Source organism: Macrotis lagotis, chromosome 1 (assembly GCF_037893015.1).
Source record: "Macrotis lagotis isolate mMagLag1 chromosome 1, bilby.v1.9.chrom.fasta, whole genome shotgun sequence".
Lineage (NCBI taxonomy): Eukaryota > Metazoa > Chordata > Mammalia > Peramelemorphia > Peramelidae > Macrotis > Macrotis lagotis.
Window position 1 is genome coordinate 49,481,163 of NC_133658.1, and position 18,776 is coordinate 49,499,938.

Here is an 18,776-nt window from a genome sequence, read left to right on the forward strand (position 1 = left end):
TAGTACTTGAAATGCTAGCTACATCAGAAAGATAAGAAAATTAGGAGAAAAGCAAACAGGAGGCAAAATTATCCCTATGTATAGGCAACATAATGGTTTACTTAGAAATTTTAAAGAATCAGCAATGATAACAAAAACTAGTTAGTTGAGGCAACAATTTCTGCAAGGTAACAGTACACAAATAAATCCAGGTCTTAATAATTTTCCAGAATATTAACAATAGAAGCCATGGGGAAAGATCAGAAAAACATCATTAAAAGAACTACAAAATACATAAAATATCTGTGAAGTATTTTATTAAGAATACAAAGAACTAATGCCATCAATATAAGTAAACAATATTTACAGAAATCTAAATAATAATCTAAGATAATTGGAGAAATCCTCAACCCTTCACATGTCATGGACAAGGGAGGCCTGGGCATCACCTTCTTGCCAGAAATAAAGAGGGGAAAACAAGCATGAGCAATTCAATAAAAAGAGCCAGCACATCAGTGGAATCTAAGAGGATGCACAAGAACAAAGTCTCAAAAGAAGAAACACATATTATCAACAGGCATATGAGAAGATCATCAAAATCACTAGAGAAATACGAATTAAAAGAACTCTGAAATAGCACTTCACACCTGTCAAATTGGTGGCAATGATGATAAAAGATGGAAAAAATCCATGTTGGAAGAGCTGTGGGGAGTCAGGCACATTAATTCACTGTTTAATAGAACTGTGAATTGGTATAAATAACAGTTCTAGAAATATATTTGAAATTATGTGAGAAGAGTTATGACTTTATACCATATAATTCAATAGTCCCAATACTAGGTTAATATTTCAAAGTAGTCAATGTCAAAAAAGAAAGGTTTTACTTGTACCAAAATATAGCAGCTCTATTTGAAACAGCAAGATGTCAGAAACAAATGATGGACCAAAAGACAGAAAAATGGCTGAACAAATTGTTGTATTTGAATGGAAGGAAATGATAAATATGAAGAAATCAGAGAAACAGAGGAAGATCCGCTAAGATCTACTGGCAAAGAAAAAGCAGAGGTAATAGAAGAATATATTCAACTTCAACAATGTCAATGAAGATAATACTGAAAGGCAAAAATACCTAGGTCACATATAAAGGACATTATTAGTTCTTTATTACTGAGGCCAAAACACAAATCCTTTCTTTTTTACAAATGGCAGTTACAAAAGAGGAGAGGCAACATGTCCAGGTTGCCAGAATTATTTCATTCAGTAGCTTTGCTTAATGATTTTACTTTTTATGGGAAGATACTAACTCTAGTGGTGGTTGTGGGCAAGGGCAAAATCTATCAATATATTTTTCCAAAAGCAAAGTAAGTATGTGAATGACTGGTTCTGATATATAAAATCTATATTACCGGGAGCAAGAATATTGCTTAACTTTACTTCAGATTTTTAATCTGTACTCTCCCAAAAGCAGTCTACCTTCATTATTGCCACCTCAAGAAATACAACATCACCAAGATTGCTTCAACTTTGGTATCAAGCTAGATTAGTGCTCTCATATTGCCTACCCTCTGAGTGGAAGGTTAGGGGATAGAACAAAGAGCTCCCCCCAAATTACCAGATAAAGAAGGCTCAGCTACAGTCTTCAGATTCTACTCCCCACTCATCATACCTCCAAGATGAGTACCCTCTCCTCTCTGATCTTTTGCGCATTGTCATCCTTAATCAGGCAGTAAGTTCCATGAGGAAAGAGATAATCTTGGCTTTTTTTATTTGCATTCCTGTTGTCATTTCTCCTTTCAAAAAGGATTATTGACATCACAGATTTTGAATGAACAAGACTTAAGTGAGTTGCATAAACTTGTCATTATCCATCTATTCCCACCAGGGAAAGACTAAAAGAAGTCCAATAAGTGGAGCAATATTAATCAATTAATTAATACTCTTATTAAATATCCACACTGTACCAGACCCTGGGCTAACAAAGAACTTCCCTGAGATCAACAAAAAGCATTTATCACACTGAGTTGAAGGGCACAAGCTCTAACTTGAGCATAACAATCTAAAGTCTGGTCTTCCAGAGGTCTTGAGGCAATGGGCTAGACTGAGGCTTGGGGAGAAAATAGGCTTCACATAAAAAGGTTTGTGCCCTAAGACAGATGGCCCGCTTGCTGCTCCTGGACCCACTTCCCAACTTGTAAGCATTTTCATCAGTTGTCCCCCAAACCTGGAATTTTCTTCTTCCCCATCTTTGCCTCTTTCCTTCAAGTCTCAGGTAAAATCCTACCTTTTCCAAGAAGACTTTTCCAATCTACCTAGATCATTAGGTCATGCCTCCTGAGATTTTCTCTAGTTTATCCTATTATATCTTATTTGTACATGGTAGTTTCCCTGTAGTCTCCCCTTTTCGAGGAAGACTTCCCTGAGGACAGGGTTGCTGTCTCCTTTTCATCTCTGTAGGAGTGTGGCTATTGTTGACTATGGATGGGGGGCAATCTTTAGGAAACAGAGGAATCAGAGAATGTTTCTTATGGAGATGGGGCTTGGGTCTCTCTTTAAAAGTATGGAGGAAAACTTCTTTGTTTAAGAAGCATTATATTGTTTTAAATTTAAAAGTCTAACCTTTAACTTAATGCCATTTGGATTTATATTATACTCTTAATTATTCTTATTCTCGTTTTATTCCTTTCATCAGTAAATCTTCTTGTATTATTGCTACTGTTGATAGAACTTTTTTTGTTGTTTTTCCCAAGGCAGTGGGGTTAAGAGACTTGCCCAAAGTCACACAGCTAGGTAATCGCTAAGTCTCCCAAAGAAGTCTAAGTCCCCCCCCAAAGAAACATTTCTTAAAGGTTTGATCAGCAGGGGGCAGCTAGTTGAAGCAATGGATAGAGCACTGGCCCTGGAGTCAGGAAGACCTGAGTTCAAATCTGACCTCAGACTTTAAAAATTACCTAGCTGTGTGACCTTGGGCAAGTCACTTAACCTCACTACCTTGCAAAAAACCAAACTAATTAAAAAAAATAAAACTTACATTCCTTAAAGGAAAGGTTTATAGTTTATATATAAAGAATATAATTTACATAAAGAAAATGTAGTCAATTGTATCATCAATAAAATGCAAAGCTGTTCCCTTTTTTTATGAATAAGAAACATGAGCACATGGTTGATGAGCTAAGAAATGTACATGTTATCCAGAACAACCAGTCTTTTTGCTTATCAAATGAGTTCATCTTTTTCATTTATGATACTAGCAATTTAGTTTTCTTCTTTTTTTTTAAATCAAATTAACCAGAGGTTTGTTCATTTTATTGGGTTTTTTCCCCAAAAACCAACTCTTGGTTTTATTTATTAGTTCAATTGTTTTCTTGCTTTCAATTTTATTAATGTCTCCTTTAATTTTTAGGTTTTTAATTTGTTCTTTCTCTAATTTTTTTAGTTGATTTCCTCTTTCTCTTCTTATCAAATGAGAAGGCAAACATTTTAAGATTCAGTCATTTGTTGTCCAGAAGTTTCCTTTGAAAAGCTCTCCTGGTTTCCTCAATAACTATAAGAACAATTTCCTATCACTGCTAATGGAAAGTAAATCATGTCCTATCTTCTTCAGGAGTATCAAGAATACATGTTTCACATATTTAATATCTCTAAAAATGAACTGACAAATTGTTCATCTCCTTGGGTGCTTAGCATAGCTGAGTCATGGTGAAGACATACAGTCCTGACCTTGATACAGAAATCTGAGCTCTTACATCTTTTGTAGGATGATTTATTTCCACTTGATTGGTTTGGCATTGGATAACTAGCTTGACATCCTTCACATAAATGCTCAAAATTCAGGCACGAACTTATGTCAAGAAATCTCTTCACCCCTCCCACTGACCTACTTGGTACTAAATATAGGCATCAGTTTATCCTTTTTTTTTCAGATCAAACAAAGTTATTGAAAAGGTTATAACTGACTGCAGTAAGCAGAAGAAGGGGATATGTAAGAATTTTGTTCTTATCAGTCATTCTGCTGTGTTTGCCTCTTCTGACCCTGTAGCCCATAGCACATCTTTGTTGTCCATGTAGTTTTCTTGGCAAAGATACCAGAGTGCTTTGCCATTTCCTTCTCTAGTGGATTAAGGTAAACAGAGGTTAAGTGATTTGCCCAGGGTCACAGAGCTAATATTATCCAAGGCCACATTTGAACTCAGGTCTTTTGACCTTCCAGACTCCAGACTCAACTACCTACCTAGTTACTTTCTATGAAATAACTAAAATGATGTTTAAAAAGTTGCATTAAAAGGTATCTGAACTATGATTAGTTGCAATGACAAACAGCAATCGAAACATCTATCTGCCCCCCCAATAATGTGGGGCACCATGGGAGCAAAATGTGGCCAAGGCTGTGAGACAACAGTATTTCCTCAGTCAGTTTTGCCTAATTGTTTACCTATTTACAAAGGAGGGTGGTAAGTGGAAAATGTTATTGTTCAGTCATGTCCGATTCTTCAAGACTCCATTTGTGGTTTTCTTGGCAAAGATACTAGAGTGGTTTGCCAATTCCTTCTCCAGTTCCTCTTATACATGAGGAAACTGAGGCCAGGTTCACACAACTGGTAAATATCAATCATTTCCCAGAGCTCTATTCACAGAACCCTCTAGCTCCTGGGAAATGATTGATTTGTAAAAATAATAACTTTTGAATATATATAACTTTGAATAGTTAATATCCCCTAAGGCAGATTTCAGTTAATGTGACATAAATTCTAGATTCCCCAGATATTAGGAATCTCAATAATTAATTAGCATTAAGAATGGTACAAAAACAGTTGGTTAAATGTCTGATCAAACTGTTCAGAAGTGCATGATTATGGGGGGGGGGGGGCTAATAGGAAATGAAAACCATTTTCCTAGGCAGATTCCCAATTATTCATTTTTAAAAGTTTAAGGAAAAGGATCTTGAGTTAAAAAATTTAATTACATAAAATACAAAGGTTCCTTCCTGAATTCAATGGATCATCTCTGGACTGACACTAGGACCCAGCAGATTCTTTCTTCTAGAATGCAGCTCAAGTATTGGTGGAGAATCTCAGAAAAGTCTCTTTTTTTAAAATAGTCTACCACTGTTTTAAAAGCACAGCTCAAATGAAAACCCTGCTAATAAATTCACTGTGGCAGTCTGCCAATCATCGCCGAGGCCCATAGGAGAGCAAGAGAAAGAAAACGTGGAAGAGAGCCACAGCCTAAGCAGTATTGGCTTTGGGCCAAACCGCTGGGAATTTTCTGTGAATTGTCATTCCATCTGATCAGATGAATCAAGTTGTGGTCTAGGTAGCCCAGAGCACAGAGCCCCCAAAGTTTAGCCACTCTGGAGTGCTGTATTTTCTTTGGCCTCCCAGACTCTTCTACAACATTTATTTAATCAATTAAAGACAAAAGCTGAGTCTAGTGGCTAGACTGGGAAGTTAACATTTCCCCTTAGTTTATCTGTGGCACAAAGCCCAAATTATCTTTTGCATGGAAAGTATCCAGGAAGAAGATTATTGAGGCATCCTGTCCACACCCAAAGAAAACAGCACTGCATTTCCAAAAGGCAGTTGTATGAGAACACCATGTTCCTTCTGAACTATACAGAATACTAAATAAATATACATTGCCCTCAAGAGTCATTGGCAAAAGATACAGCTCCATTTTCTCTTAAATGATTCTCTCAATGCCAGAGTTAGCTTACACTTTCCTAATGAGAAGCCCTTGTTAAAAGTGGTTTAGAGGCACATTATAGTAGTCTTGAGAACTAAAATTAGAGTGGGAACCACAGAAAATTGGAAGAAACCCCTCATTTGCCTGAATGATATGTTTGAGATTGAGGAAGTAGAACCATCGGAATAAGAATAAAGGAAATTAAAAAAAAAAACAAATCCCAGGTCCCACATTTAATCACAATATAAGTGATAGCAGGAAAAGCAAGGTTACAGAATAGTTCTTGTGGAGAAAAAAAAGACTAGGGGCTCGGAGTGGACCTCCAAGCTCACAGAACGAACAAGGTGGCATAGCACCTCCAGAGCAGGAATCAGAATCCATTACCCTCTCTGCTTGGCCCAACCAGGCCATCCCCACATGTCCCACTGGCCAAGTCAGAGCTGGCTGGACTGAGGCCATGAGGAAGGGAAAGCAGCAGCAGGTGAGGGGGACGGTGAGGATGAAAGGGCAGGACAGGGAGAAGCAGGATGACTAAGTGAAGGAAAAGTGATATTTAGTCCACAGCAGTGAATCACCCTCTTCCAGGATTGGACCGCTGCCTGTCTGAGGGAGATGATCAGATTCTTACATTGTGGCCCAGCAGGCACCACTAGGGAGAAGAGTATAAGCTGCAAAATGGCAGATTTGAGCTCCATCACAATGAGGAAGAACTCTCTGAAAGAAGAGAGTGTTTGCCCAGTGGCCTCCAAGCAGAGGCCTCTGGCTGTGACTTCTCAGGAGACCTTCCTGACCTTGGGAACCACTGAGATCCCTAAATAGTGTAAGATTATTGGAAAAAAGACCTTAGGCCCAAGAGTAAATAGGAGGGCAGTCAGGTAGCACAGTGTACAGAATGCTGGACCTGGAGTCAGGAAAACATGAGGTCAAATTTGACTTCTGATATTTCCTGTGTGATCCTACACAAGTTACTTAACCCCTTCTGCCTCAAGTTTTTTTTTTATCCATAAAATGAGAAGGAAATGGGAAAGCACTCCATTATCTTTGCCAAGAAAACTCCATGGACAGTATTGATATGCTATAGTCTATGGGGAAATAAAGCATTAAATACATTGAAATGACTGAATATAGAAAATAGATTCAGTTGTTTCTGTTTCAAATGCTGACCACAGTAGAGCAGGCAATGGGTACAGACAGAAGAACATGCAGGAAAAAATGTTGGATTTGGAATCAGGAGATAATCAGATTTGAATCCAGTTCATGACAAGGATGTGACAAAAGCAAATTATAGCTAAAGTCTTGGATTCCTCATCTGCAAAATGGTCTAAAATCACCTTCCTCAGAGGGCTTTGCCCCCTTAGCAAGGATACTTGTAAACAAGTGAATTGGATTTGAATGAGGGGTGTGCTGTGCTATGTCACCAGTCCTACTTTCTCCTCCAGAGCCATCTGGGTCCAGTGGCCAGATATGGATAGACAATTGGAGATGATCCAGGATTCAAGGTAATCAGGATTAAGTGACTTGCTCAAGGATACACAGCTAAGTAAATATTACGTGTCTGAGTTCACATTTGAACTCAGGTCCTCCTGACTCCAGGGCTGGTGCTCTATCTACTGTACCACCTAGTTGCCCCCTGGTAAGAACTCATAACCCCTTGTCCCCTATCAATAAGACAATAATTCCCTGCCTTAGCCAGAAAAGATTAAGTCTCTGAGCTACAGCATGTACTTCATCTTCTTGTATCTTTAAAAGTTTACCCTCCCCTTAGTTTGGGAGACCAGTGGCTGGTCTTGAATTGGAGATAACTTGAATTTTGAATTGTTTTGAGGGATGACCTGCATCTTGAACCTCGATAGCAAAGTTCAAAAGAAATTTTATAAGGTACAATAAAAAGTCACCTATTATTGTTATTAATGTTATTATCAGCCTCAGCATCTAAGACCATCTAAGAATATCTCCTCCCCAAGATTTTAAGAGATCAAATTTCTAAACAGTAATATGGTTAATTATATAGAACTGATGCTAATGAATGTCCTGATGACAGATGACCTGCTAAAACCTGTCTCTTTTCACTGTTCCTACTTGAATTGGGTTGCTCCCCAAGGTTTTACCTTTAACAGCTGCACTTATCATCAGGCTCCCCCCCACCTTGTTTTAAACACACCTGAGATTTAAGCTGCAGTGCCTGTGGAAGCCTCCAAACCAGCTCATACCTGAGGTCAAATGGGACTTATATTTATTTACTCTGAACCTCAGAGAAAGGATTCTCTTCCCAAAGTGCTCAATGTGATTCTGTAACTTTTCATTTGTCTCAAAGTACAGATTTAATCATGATGTCTCTCTCTCTTGGCTCAAGAAATTTAAGTGGCTCACAATTGCCCTTTGGATGAAATAAAAACTCCTATGGCTGTGGCTCCCCTTCACACTGTGCCTGTCCTCACCTCTATGGGGGGGGGGGCACTCCCTTCTCCTTCCTCCTCTCCACCTCTCAGAATTCCTGGCTCTAGTTCTTTCTCCTACTGGAAACCTCTTGGGATTCCTTTAGTTCTCAATATTTGCAGATTCCTCTAAAGAACCTGTCTAGATTTCACTGTTTTCATGCTCTATCTCCCCAGTTCCCTGAAGGCAGGACCTGTTGTTATTTTGATTTTATATCCATAGTCCTTGCACAGAGTACAAGTTTAAAAATGCTTGTTTGATTGGAAAATAAATGATATTAATTTTACAGAGGGAAAAATAAGTCAATAGAGAAATTATATGACTTGTTATTCTGGGTTGGACATGACTCAGACCAATTGCTTGATAATTTATTTTATGGTAAGTTATTCAATAGTTCAAAAAAGAAAATGATAACATTAGCAGCAGCACACAGCATTTCCATAAGACTTTAAGGTTTGCAAAGTGATTTACAAATATTATCTCATCTTACAGATGAGGAAACTGAGGCAGAGAGTAATTTTTGAAGTCTCGATCAGGTCTGAGCCCAAGTTTAAACTCAAGTCTAGCAGGCTGCCTACAATACCTCCTAGTATTTGTAAAAGATACTCCACTCCAAATAATTTTGGTTTGTTGGATATTCCAAGTTTTTGTCCTTATTGGAAGACAGATAATACCAGAGGTTTTAGCCTTAAGGAAGAGCCTCAGAATAAGGTTGACCAACAATTTATTAATATTTCTCTAATTCATGACCTTCTGAGGTTTGTTGAATCAAAGGGTCCAGATCCCAATGTAGGCTTGGGGGGCAAAGGGAGAAGTGGGGGCAAGAGGGAGGCCCCCTGTTTTACAATTGCTAATTGACTTGATTAGGTATCTAAGTGAAAGGAGTCTCACCCACACCTTGGTTTATAGGATTTGATCTAAAGGAGGCTTTCTGAAATGGGAAAATTTCCAGTCACTTGTTACAGAAATATGAGTTTAAAATTTATTCACTTCTGATGTGGCCTTAGTGGGAGGACACATCACAGGAGAGAATCTCCCCCTTTGGCACCTGTCACAATCAATCAGGACAAGCCTCCAAGGTCCAGCCTCCCCACACCCAGGTCTTCCTGGCTACTCCATACTCAGGCAAGGGGGCAAAAAGCCAGATCCCTCAATTTCCTGAGCTAAGTTTATCAACTGTCTCCGTAAGGACAACCCACTCACACCCCACTCTGCATGGGGGAAGGGCTCAGCTAAGGAACCCACCACATTCAGAGCAGCTTGATAGCCCTCTACTACATAGAGTACCAGGCCTAGAGTCAGGAAGACTCATCTTCCAGAGTTCAAATCCAGTCACACACACTTAACTAGCTGGGTGACTCTGGGCAAGTCCTTTAATCCCACTGCCTGGGTTTCCTCAACTGGAGAAGGAAATGCAAATCACTCCAGCATCTCTGCCAAAGAAAACTCCAAACGGGGTCATGCAAAGTTGGATATGACTGAAAAGAGAGAACATAAGGTCAATGTAAAGCACTTTAACTCTGTTACTGGTATACCCTGACCTTAGGTATTCCAAGAATCCTAATACAGACAGAAGAAAAAACTAAAACAGAAAAAAGGCAAAACAAAATAAACAATAATCACTGAAGAGGGGAAGGACTTCCTGGGGGACTGGGAGACTGCCCTCCTCCAGACCTCTCCATAGTGTCCCTTCCATCCCCTGCTCCTTGTCTGCCCAGTGAGATGGGGTAAACTTCTTGAGGACAGGGCCTCCTTGGGCCTTTTCTTGTATCTCCAACACTTTGTAGATGCTTCATAGAGGTTTACTGACTCACTGAATCTGAGAGAATACCAGGCAGGACTGAGACTTAGGTTTACATGTGGTGGGTGATCCTAAATCTTGAAGTTCACAGTAGATCTTTCAATATAATAAGGAACCTATAAGCAGAAACAGCATCTGGAACATCATTTCATGCAGAATCACTGACCCCGATTCTAGGTCAAGGAGAAATGCTCTGTACTAATCCCTGTCTCTGGTGTTCACTGGTTGCCACCAGTAGATACCCTTCTCCAGGAGCCCTGTGATAAGAGGTAGGATGGGATTCAAAAATCTTTACTCCATGAGAGGACCCAGGGGCAGGGGCCCTGCACTCCTTCTTCTGGAGGATCTTTATGTCCCTCATGTTGCCAAGCAGCAAACTCCCTCCCAACAGTGCCACACCTTGGTCATTCAAGCATTAACCAGGTAGGAGATCATTTGATACTTGTAGGAATCAATGGGACACTCTAGTCCCACAATTCTGTCTACTGCCCCCAGCTAACACCCCTGGATACACATCTGGGCCGACTCAGACCACTCTGCCAGTTCATCTGTGACTCATGTGTCAGGGCAGGGCGGATGTGACTGCTGGAGCCTGACCTGGGGCAGTATGTGACTGGAGTCCTGGGGTCCAGGGGCTTCACTCCACAGAAGGATGAAGCAAGTCTCAAGGGCTTTGCTTTGGCTTGTGGCCTGACTGTCCTTCGTGAAGGGAGAAAGACACACCCAAACCAAGCCAGAAACTCCCCTAAGCATTTTTGCAGGTGGCTGGCAAATATTCCCATGGCCTGAACTCTTTCTCACCTTGAGAGAGAGAGAGAAGAAAATAGAGGAAAGAGAGAATAAGAGAGGAGAAACTGAGGAAAAGAGAGAATTACAGTTTATAGTTCACAATTTTAAATTTTTTATGGCATCCCTGCAAGGCCTCCAATAATTAAGTGGGGATATATTTGGTACATTTGTTCTTTGTCTCAGTTTTTGAAAATTTAATGTGGGTAGAGCACTGGCCTTGAAGTCAGGAGCACAGGAATTCAAATCCAGCCTCAGATACTTGACACTTATTAGCTGTGTGACCTTGGGCAACTCATTTAATCCTGACTGCCTTGCACCCGGGGCCCATCTTCAGTTGTCCTGATTCCAATCTGGCCATTGAACCCAGATGGCTTTAGAGAAGAAAGTGAAGCTGGTGATCTAGAAACCCCCCCACACCCCGCCCCTCCCCTCCCCTCATTCAAATCTAATTCATGTGTTTGGTGTGACATCATCTCCCTAATGTCATGGTCTTCTTCAAGAACAAAGGATAAACATCATCATCGTGATGTTAAGTGTCTTCCTCAATTATTAGCACCACAAAATAATGACAGAATCCTTGTGGCAAAATCCTTGTGATTAGTCTCTCATATTCCAAATTAGAAAATCAAAACAGTTTCTATGGCACAAAGTTTAGACAATCCTAAGGTTCCAGGCATTTCCTTAGGTTAGCATTCTTTGTTGTATGGAAAGAGTTCCTCAGGGATTGGTATAGTCCATATAAGATTAGGCCCTAGTTGAGTTACATAGTCTTTTTCCAAAATCCATTTGAATCTAGTTATGGGAGGGCATTTTTTTCAGGAGATTTCTCCAGAGGCAAATGGGTGCTACCAATTATTAGCCTTGGGAGCCTATTTAATTCCTACAGAATTTGTCCTTTTTGAAAGAAGAGTACATTTCTTTCTCAAGCCTAAAAAAACGAAGTCCCTCCAGACTGCTTCCAAAGTAAATTGAGTTCAGAAAAGATCATCTAGGGCAAATATAGGAGTACAAATTATCAGAAGGTAAAAGGTCCCCAAAAAGCAGGAGGCCCTAAGACACAGTTTATAGCAATTCTCTTTAAGGAATGGCTTGTAAGTACAAGAAGGACATTATTCTCTTCATGCTGAAGAGAATATTCTAATATTCCAGGATCAGGGAAGAACCAAGAAGCATCATTTCTACTGGATCACCAAAACCAATGAGAAGAACAAGACTCACTTTTTATTGGCACCTCCCTTTCCCCATTTCAATAAACCCATTATGTTACAATCTCACAAGATTACACCAAAAATTGTATCCTGGGTCTGACTCAGGAACAAGTCCCTTTGCAAGTTAAGGCTCTAGATGAGATCACTGAACCTTACTCCCAGACAAGGACTTCACAGAACCCTACCCCCAGGTACAAGAAAAGTCCCTATCAGCAAAACAATAAATCCCTGCCCAAGGCTGAAAGGATAAAGTTTTTGAGTTTCTGCTCCTCATATATATGTCCTAAATTACCTCATCTTTGCTCTTTGAGCTAGTGACCCCTCCCCTATCTATATGTCCCTTATGACCTCATCCCCTTTCTAAACTGACCTTGTTGATGATATTATTCCTTCATTCTCAAAGAAGACCATGACATCAAGGAGATGATAGCATGACAGGCATGTGAATTTTATTTGAGTGGGGGGAGGGGGGCAGCTGTGCTAAGTTACAGCCTCACTGTCTCCTCCAGAGATCCTCTGGATTCAGTAGCCTGATATGGATCAGGAAGACTGGAGATGGAGATGAATGCGAGGCAATCAGGGTTGACTTGCCTAATATCACATAGCTAGTATGTCAAGTGTTTCCTATCTTCCTGATTCCAAGGCCAGTGCTCTATCCACTGTGCCACCTGGCTGCCATGAGTTGGCCTTACATTAACACAGACCTCCAGGTCAACTCAAAATCTTTAAAACTCCTTGAGATCCATTTATATACCCCCACTCCCATCTCATAGTTTAGACCCACCCTTCGTCCTTACTCCCATTTCATTGTTCAGGGTTGTTGCAACTACTTGAAATCCACCCAACCCATACTCACAATCCATGTCTACCTTATTGATACCGCTTGAAGACATGGAACTGACTAGTCCATGTGTTACCCACTCTTAATTCTTCCCTGGCATCATTCGAACTCCTTCTTCCCCAGATCAGACACCAGGCCATCCTTTAAAAGTCTAGCCTTGTTCTATTAGCCTTTGAACTTTCTTAATGATGATGGATGATTGATTCAGTGTAAGTGAAAAACTCACAAAGCATTTGAAGAAAAGCTTAGATTTTAATTCACTATGTGAGGAATGTAGGGTATTTGGCTTCCACAGAATGTAATGGGAGATTGTTGGTTTACATTACAAAGACTGAGGTCTGTCTGGCAAGTGTGTGAGTGTATGATAAAAGAATTGACCCCGACCTGATCAGACTTGAGATTAGATCAGGCCTACCTATCTGGTTCTGAGTTGACCTAGGGTCCTTGTCCTTTGTGCCCACTCAAGGAGGTCCATGTGTTTTACTGTTCACTGCCCTGTGTTCATTACTATAATGAGCAGGGTGGGGAAATTATATTGAAGTGAATGTCCCGATTAGATTGGGACCCTGACCAATGATTGGCACAAAGGGGAGGAACAAACCTTTCAAATGGCATATTAGACTGTACATTGTCATAATTCACTGTCTTTTCTCACTAGGAGAGATGGCCCTTCTCTGTAAAGAAGAGAAGTTAATAAAAGCTATTTTAATCACTATGAATAAGTATTTATAATTATGAGTCATTGATTACAACAGGTTACTACAAAGTTCACAGGTTACTACATAAAATTCACAGGGAGTTCACAGGCTAAGTTCTCTGAAGAAGAAGCAAGATAGTAGGCTACTTAAAGGACAAAAATTGAAGTTAGAAAAGGTTAACAAGCTTAAAGGGGAAAAGATATATAGATCCAACCACATGGAGCTGGGTCATATTAGTAGTTATAAGTTGGGAAAAGAGGCGAAGAGATAAAAAGCTTAGAACATAGATCTAGCCACATGGAGCTGGGTTCCAAATTGTTCCAGTCACATGGCTTGACCAGGCCGGTCTGTGGTTAATCACCTGACTCCAGGTATTCTCCAATGCTTCTGCCCCAGGAGAGGTCCCCAAGGAGAGGCTAAGATGGTACTCACCAAGCATGAGTGGCATTCTATGTACTACTACTACCCAGCTAAGCCTTCTCCTGACCCAGAGGGCATGATAAAATATCCAATGGGGCTTAGGAAATGGAGATGGAATGGAGAGCACCCTCCATAAACCCAGAGAAGCCTTGAAAGACCACAGCATTCCCTCTGCGCCCTGCTTCATAAGGAATTCCACTAGTTTCCCAAACAGTTCCCAATTTCTAAACACTCTTGTAACTGTGCTTACTTTCCTTCTTTACTTTGCTGTTCCTTATCCCCCCTCAGGGGATCAGCTCAGAAGCAATAACATTGCCTTTACTTTCTCTCTTACATTTCTTTAAGAATACCTAGTCTAGGGGTGGCTAGGTGGCACAGTGGATAGAGCACCAGCCCTAGAGTCGGGAATCTTTGAGTTCAAATCCTCCCTCAGACACACTAATTACCTAGCTGTGTGGCCTTGGGCAAGCCACTTAACCTCATTTGCCTTGCAAAAATCTAAAAAAAAAAAATATCTAGCTCTCAAATTTGGAACTATGCCCAAAGAGCAACAAAAATTCCATTTGATCCAGCAATACCACTACTGGGTCTATACCCTGAAGAGATGATGAAAAAGTTGTAAAAACATCACTTGTTCAAAAATATTCATAGCAGCCCTGTTTGTGGTGGCAAAGAATTGGAAATCAAGTAAATTTCCTTCAATCGGGGAATGGCTCAGCAAACTGTGGTATATGTATGACATGGAACAATATTGTTCTATTAGAAACCAGGAGGAATGGGAATTCAGGGAAGCCTGGAGGGATTTGCATGAACTGATGCTGAATGAGATGAGCAGAACCAGAAAAACACTGCACATCCTAACAGCAACATGGGGGCGATGATCAACCCTGATGGACTTGCTCATTCCATCAGTGCAACAATCAGGGACAATTTGAGGTTGTCTGTAATGGAGAATACCATCTGTATCCAGAGAAAGAATTGTGGAGTTTGAACAAAGACCAAGGACCATTAACTTTAATTTAGGGAAAAAACCTGATATCTTATTGTATGATCTTGCTCTTATACTTTATGTTTCTTCTTTAAGGATATGATTTCTCACTCATCACATTCAATTTGGATCAATGTATATTATAGAAACAATGTATATTATGGAAACAATGTAAAGACTGGCAAATTGCCTTCTGTGGGGGGTGGGAAGTAAGATTGGGGAAAAATTGTAAAACTTAAAAATAAAATCTTTAAAAAAAAAAGAATATCTAGCTCTCATATTGCTTAATTTCTTAACATCTTGTTACTTTTAACCACAGTAATATGTAATAAACTTTCATGTCCATAAACCTCTAAGTCAGGTAAGAATCTAAATGTGAAAGTCATTCTCAATTTTCTTTTTTTTTCTTATTAGGTTTTTTTTGCAAGGCAATGGAGTTAAGTGACTTGCCCAAGGCCACACAGCTAGGTAATTATTAAGTGTCTGAGACTGGATTTGACTCCTGACTACAGGGCCAGTGCTCTATCCACTGCACCACCTAGCCACCCCCATTCTCAACTTTTTTAAAAATTCGGCAGTCTAGGGGCAGCTAGGTGGTGCAGAGGATAGAGCAACCACCCTGGAATCAGGAGGACCTGAGTTCAAATTCAACCTCAGACACCTAATAAAAACCTAGCTGTATGACCTTGGGCAAGTCACTTAACCCCACTTCCTGGCCAAAAAAAAAAGAATTTGGCACTCTTTCCTGCCTTCATCAGCTCCAACTCCATATTGGAACAAAATGAGAAGGACACTTGTTAGTCATTCACGGATAACATAAAAAAATTTACTTGGACAAAGCAAGAGGAGGCTGGCTATTCAACTATGCTAAGCAAAGAAGACATCTGGAATAGATTGAAGGAAGCTCCTTTGTTTACCTCACTTATCATATCTATCAATTGAAGACACCTGCTCCTCGAATTCCTGCCCCGAGTCCTCATGGCTGTGTTGGACTCAAACTGGGTCTGAGTCCTTAGTCCCTTGGACCAAACAAATCTTTAGGAATATCTCAGTATCTTTAAAGGAAAAACTAGGCAGCTAGTTGTGGATATAGTACGAGGCTTTGAGACAGCAACACTGGAGTTTGAATCTTGCTATGAACACTTACTAACTGTGTGAATCTGTGATGGTCACTTAAAGTCTCTTAGCCTCAGTTTGCTTTCTGCAAAGTAAGCATAATAATGGCACCTAACTGAAAATCATGAGATACTCTATGTAAAGCACTTTGCAAAACTTGAAGTATTAAATAAAAATTAGATGATGATTATTATTATTGTTATTATTATCAACCTCATTAACAAGAATATATTACTTGTAAAAGTATAATAATAATAATAATAATGAGTTTTTCAAAACTATACTCCTGGTAAAAAGGCTGATTTCTTTTAGCCTTCACTTTATACTCAGTAAGAAGTCATTGACTAACTCCCCCATGTGGGAAGACTTGACCTGCCCTCAGGATGCTTAAAGTCCAGGAATAGAATAATTAATCAGATAGTACTGCTTAAGGATGATAGTCTCTGAGGAGCAACTGGGTAACTTAAGATTGTCTGAACAGCCTTCATTATAAAACCACCGAGGTTAATGCTTTCCTCTATCCTTTGTTTTTGGATAAATATGCCCCTGTCTCTCTCAGTTCTGGATGATCATTTTGGACAGATGGCCTCTACCTACAAGTAATAGAAAATCCCAGAGAATAACTTCATGTCTAACCTATATTTTCTGTCATTAAGGTTTACAATTTTTAGGGTTCAAACTCCTACAATGGTTGGAATACAAAGTCATTATTTAATTTCAAACCCCTAAACCAGTGGTTCTGAATCTTTTGGGATCATAGATCCTTTGACAATATGAAGAAGACTATAGACTTCTCAGAATGAGGTTTTTAAGTTACATAAAGGCTAAGATACTGACTGATGGATAAGCATAAAACAACACAGTAAGTAAGTCATCAGGCAGTTTGAGTGCCAAGTCCTGGAATCAGGAATAATAGAGTTCACTTCTGACCTCAGACACTTACTAGCAGTGTGACCCTGAGCAAGTCACTGAACCCTATTTGACTCAGTTTCTTCCTCTATCAAATGAACTGGAGAAGGAAATGGTAAACCACTCCAGTATCATTGCCAAGAAAACCTCAACGGAGTCAGAAAGAGTCAAACATACCTGAACAACAAATGAGGTCATTAGACTGGTATAAGTGATTCAAGTTTAAGAAGAATATAAAATATATGTAAATATGAATAACAATTATGGGAGTTTAGACCCCTCTTCTGTGAAGGATAACTCAAAGTAACAAATCAGCAGCTTAGCCCCCTACTTGCCTCCAGTATTACAAAGTCTTAAGTATTCTGTTGTTCACCAATCACATCCCTCTCACCTGTTCTCCAGATCTGGCATACTCAGGTTCCTGGTAGCAAAACACATTTTGAGAGGGATGACCTTCCTGTCCTTGATGCCATGCTGGTGTTTGGGAGAGCCAGAGTCCTCGCTGCCACTAAAGCTTGGTGACTGGGGGGCAAACCCTTCCCAGGGCAGATCAGATACCAAGGATGGCTTCTTGATATACGGTGTCACCTCCCGGATGAACTTGACTATGAACAAAATCAGGATAGAAAAGTAAATTAGTCCTTTTGCAACTTCTAAAAGTGAACAATTGGAAAATAACCATGTTCTTACATTCTTTATAATAAGTGGCATGTCATTCTCAGGACATGGAAGGAGACATTTTAAAAATAGAAACCTGGGGGGGGAGAAAAACAATTACATAACTTTATTAAATGCTTAAATGGAATAGCAAGTTATACATAATAGATATGCAGTTTAATGTGCAATTTAAAAATTTTTACTGTTATAGAAATGCTTGTTTATCTCAGAAATTAAATATAAAAATATAAGCTATATATTTTTTATTTTACTGTAGAAATGTTTATTTTATCCAATAAATTAAAAATAAAATAAAAACTACATAAATATAAAAGTATAAGCTTAAATTATGTACTATTATAAAATGATAATTTCATTTCTCTGCATAAGAAACATGCCCTATGCCTTTATTTCTCAAGGAACAGATTGTGCAAAGATGTAAGGAGATAAAATCTTCATGCCCCAGGAACTAGACAAGTTGAGGGAACTTTATCTCAAATCATATTAAAATCAAAAACAAACAGCTGGACTCAGTTCAATCAAACTCATAAGAATCAATGCCTGATTACTCCACTAAGAGTCATAAATGTTGCATCAGCATCTCCTTGGCCTCTGGCCCCTAACATTTCAATAGAGGCAGACCATTAGCAACATTCTAGGAAGTAAAGGAAAAACCATAAAAAATAGGTATATCAATAATGTACAATATATGAAAAACATCAAATACTGTTATTTTCACCCACTTCCTTGTTTTCAAAGTGTGCAGAAACTAAAAAAAATTAGGATATTTCTAAAATTTTATATATATAATATAACATATATTATATATATATATATATATATATAGAGAGAGAGAGAGAGAGAGAGTCTTATCACTTCAAATATGAATATCTAGGGAAGAGGTTGCAAGTTTTAGCTGTGGTCAGCAAAAGCAAGGATATTGTTTTATAAGTTACATGACAAGATGTGCTGAAATTAAATATGATACAGAAAAAAAAGCTGAAGCTAGCAATTTGGGGAGACTATTGGTGTTTTGTGCTTCCCTATATCCTAATTCTTTCTGGGTGGGGAGAGCAAAGGGCTTAATTTAACTCCTTTGAGACACCAAAGAAAATCAAAAAAATAAACTAGGCCCAGTACCCATAAAGATGTCTTTTTCAGGGTTAAATCTAACTTTGTTCTTTACGAGGCTGACTCAGGACTTTTACGGCCTGTCTTAACCTTGTACTTTCAAGATGATTCCATGATGAGGACT

The 18,776-nt window shown here is 39.2% G+C and overlaps 1 protein-coding gene across 1 annotated transcript in view; it reads right to left on the minus strand.

The window, feature by feature from the left end:
• SNTB2 (syntrophin beta 2) overlaps positions 1–18,776 on the minus strand; it is a 127,409-nt gene that overhangs the window by 38,733 nt on the left and 69,900 nt on the right. The window contains exon 2 of the mRNA XM_074200518.1: positions 17,256–17,469. Coding sequence (XP_074056619.1) covers positions 17,256–17,469 — 214 coding nt within the window. The remainder of the gene's footprint in view (positions 1–17,255; positions 17,470–18,776) is intronic.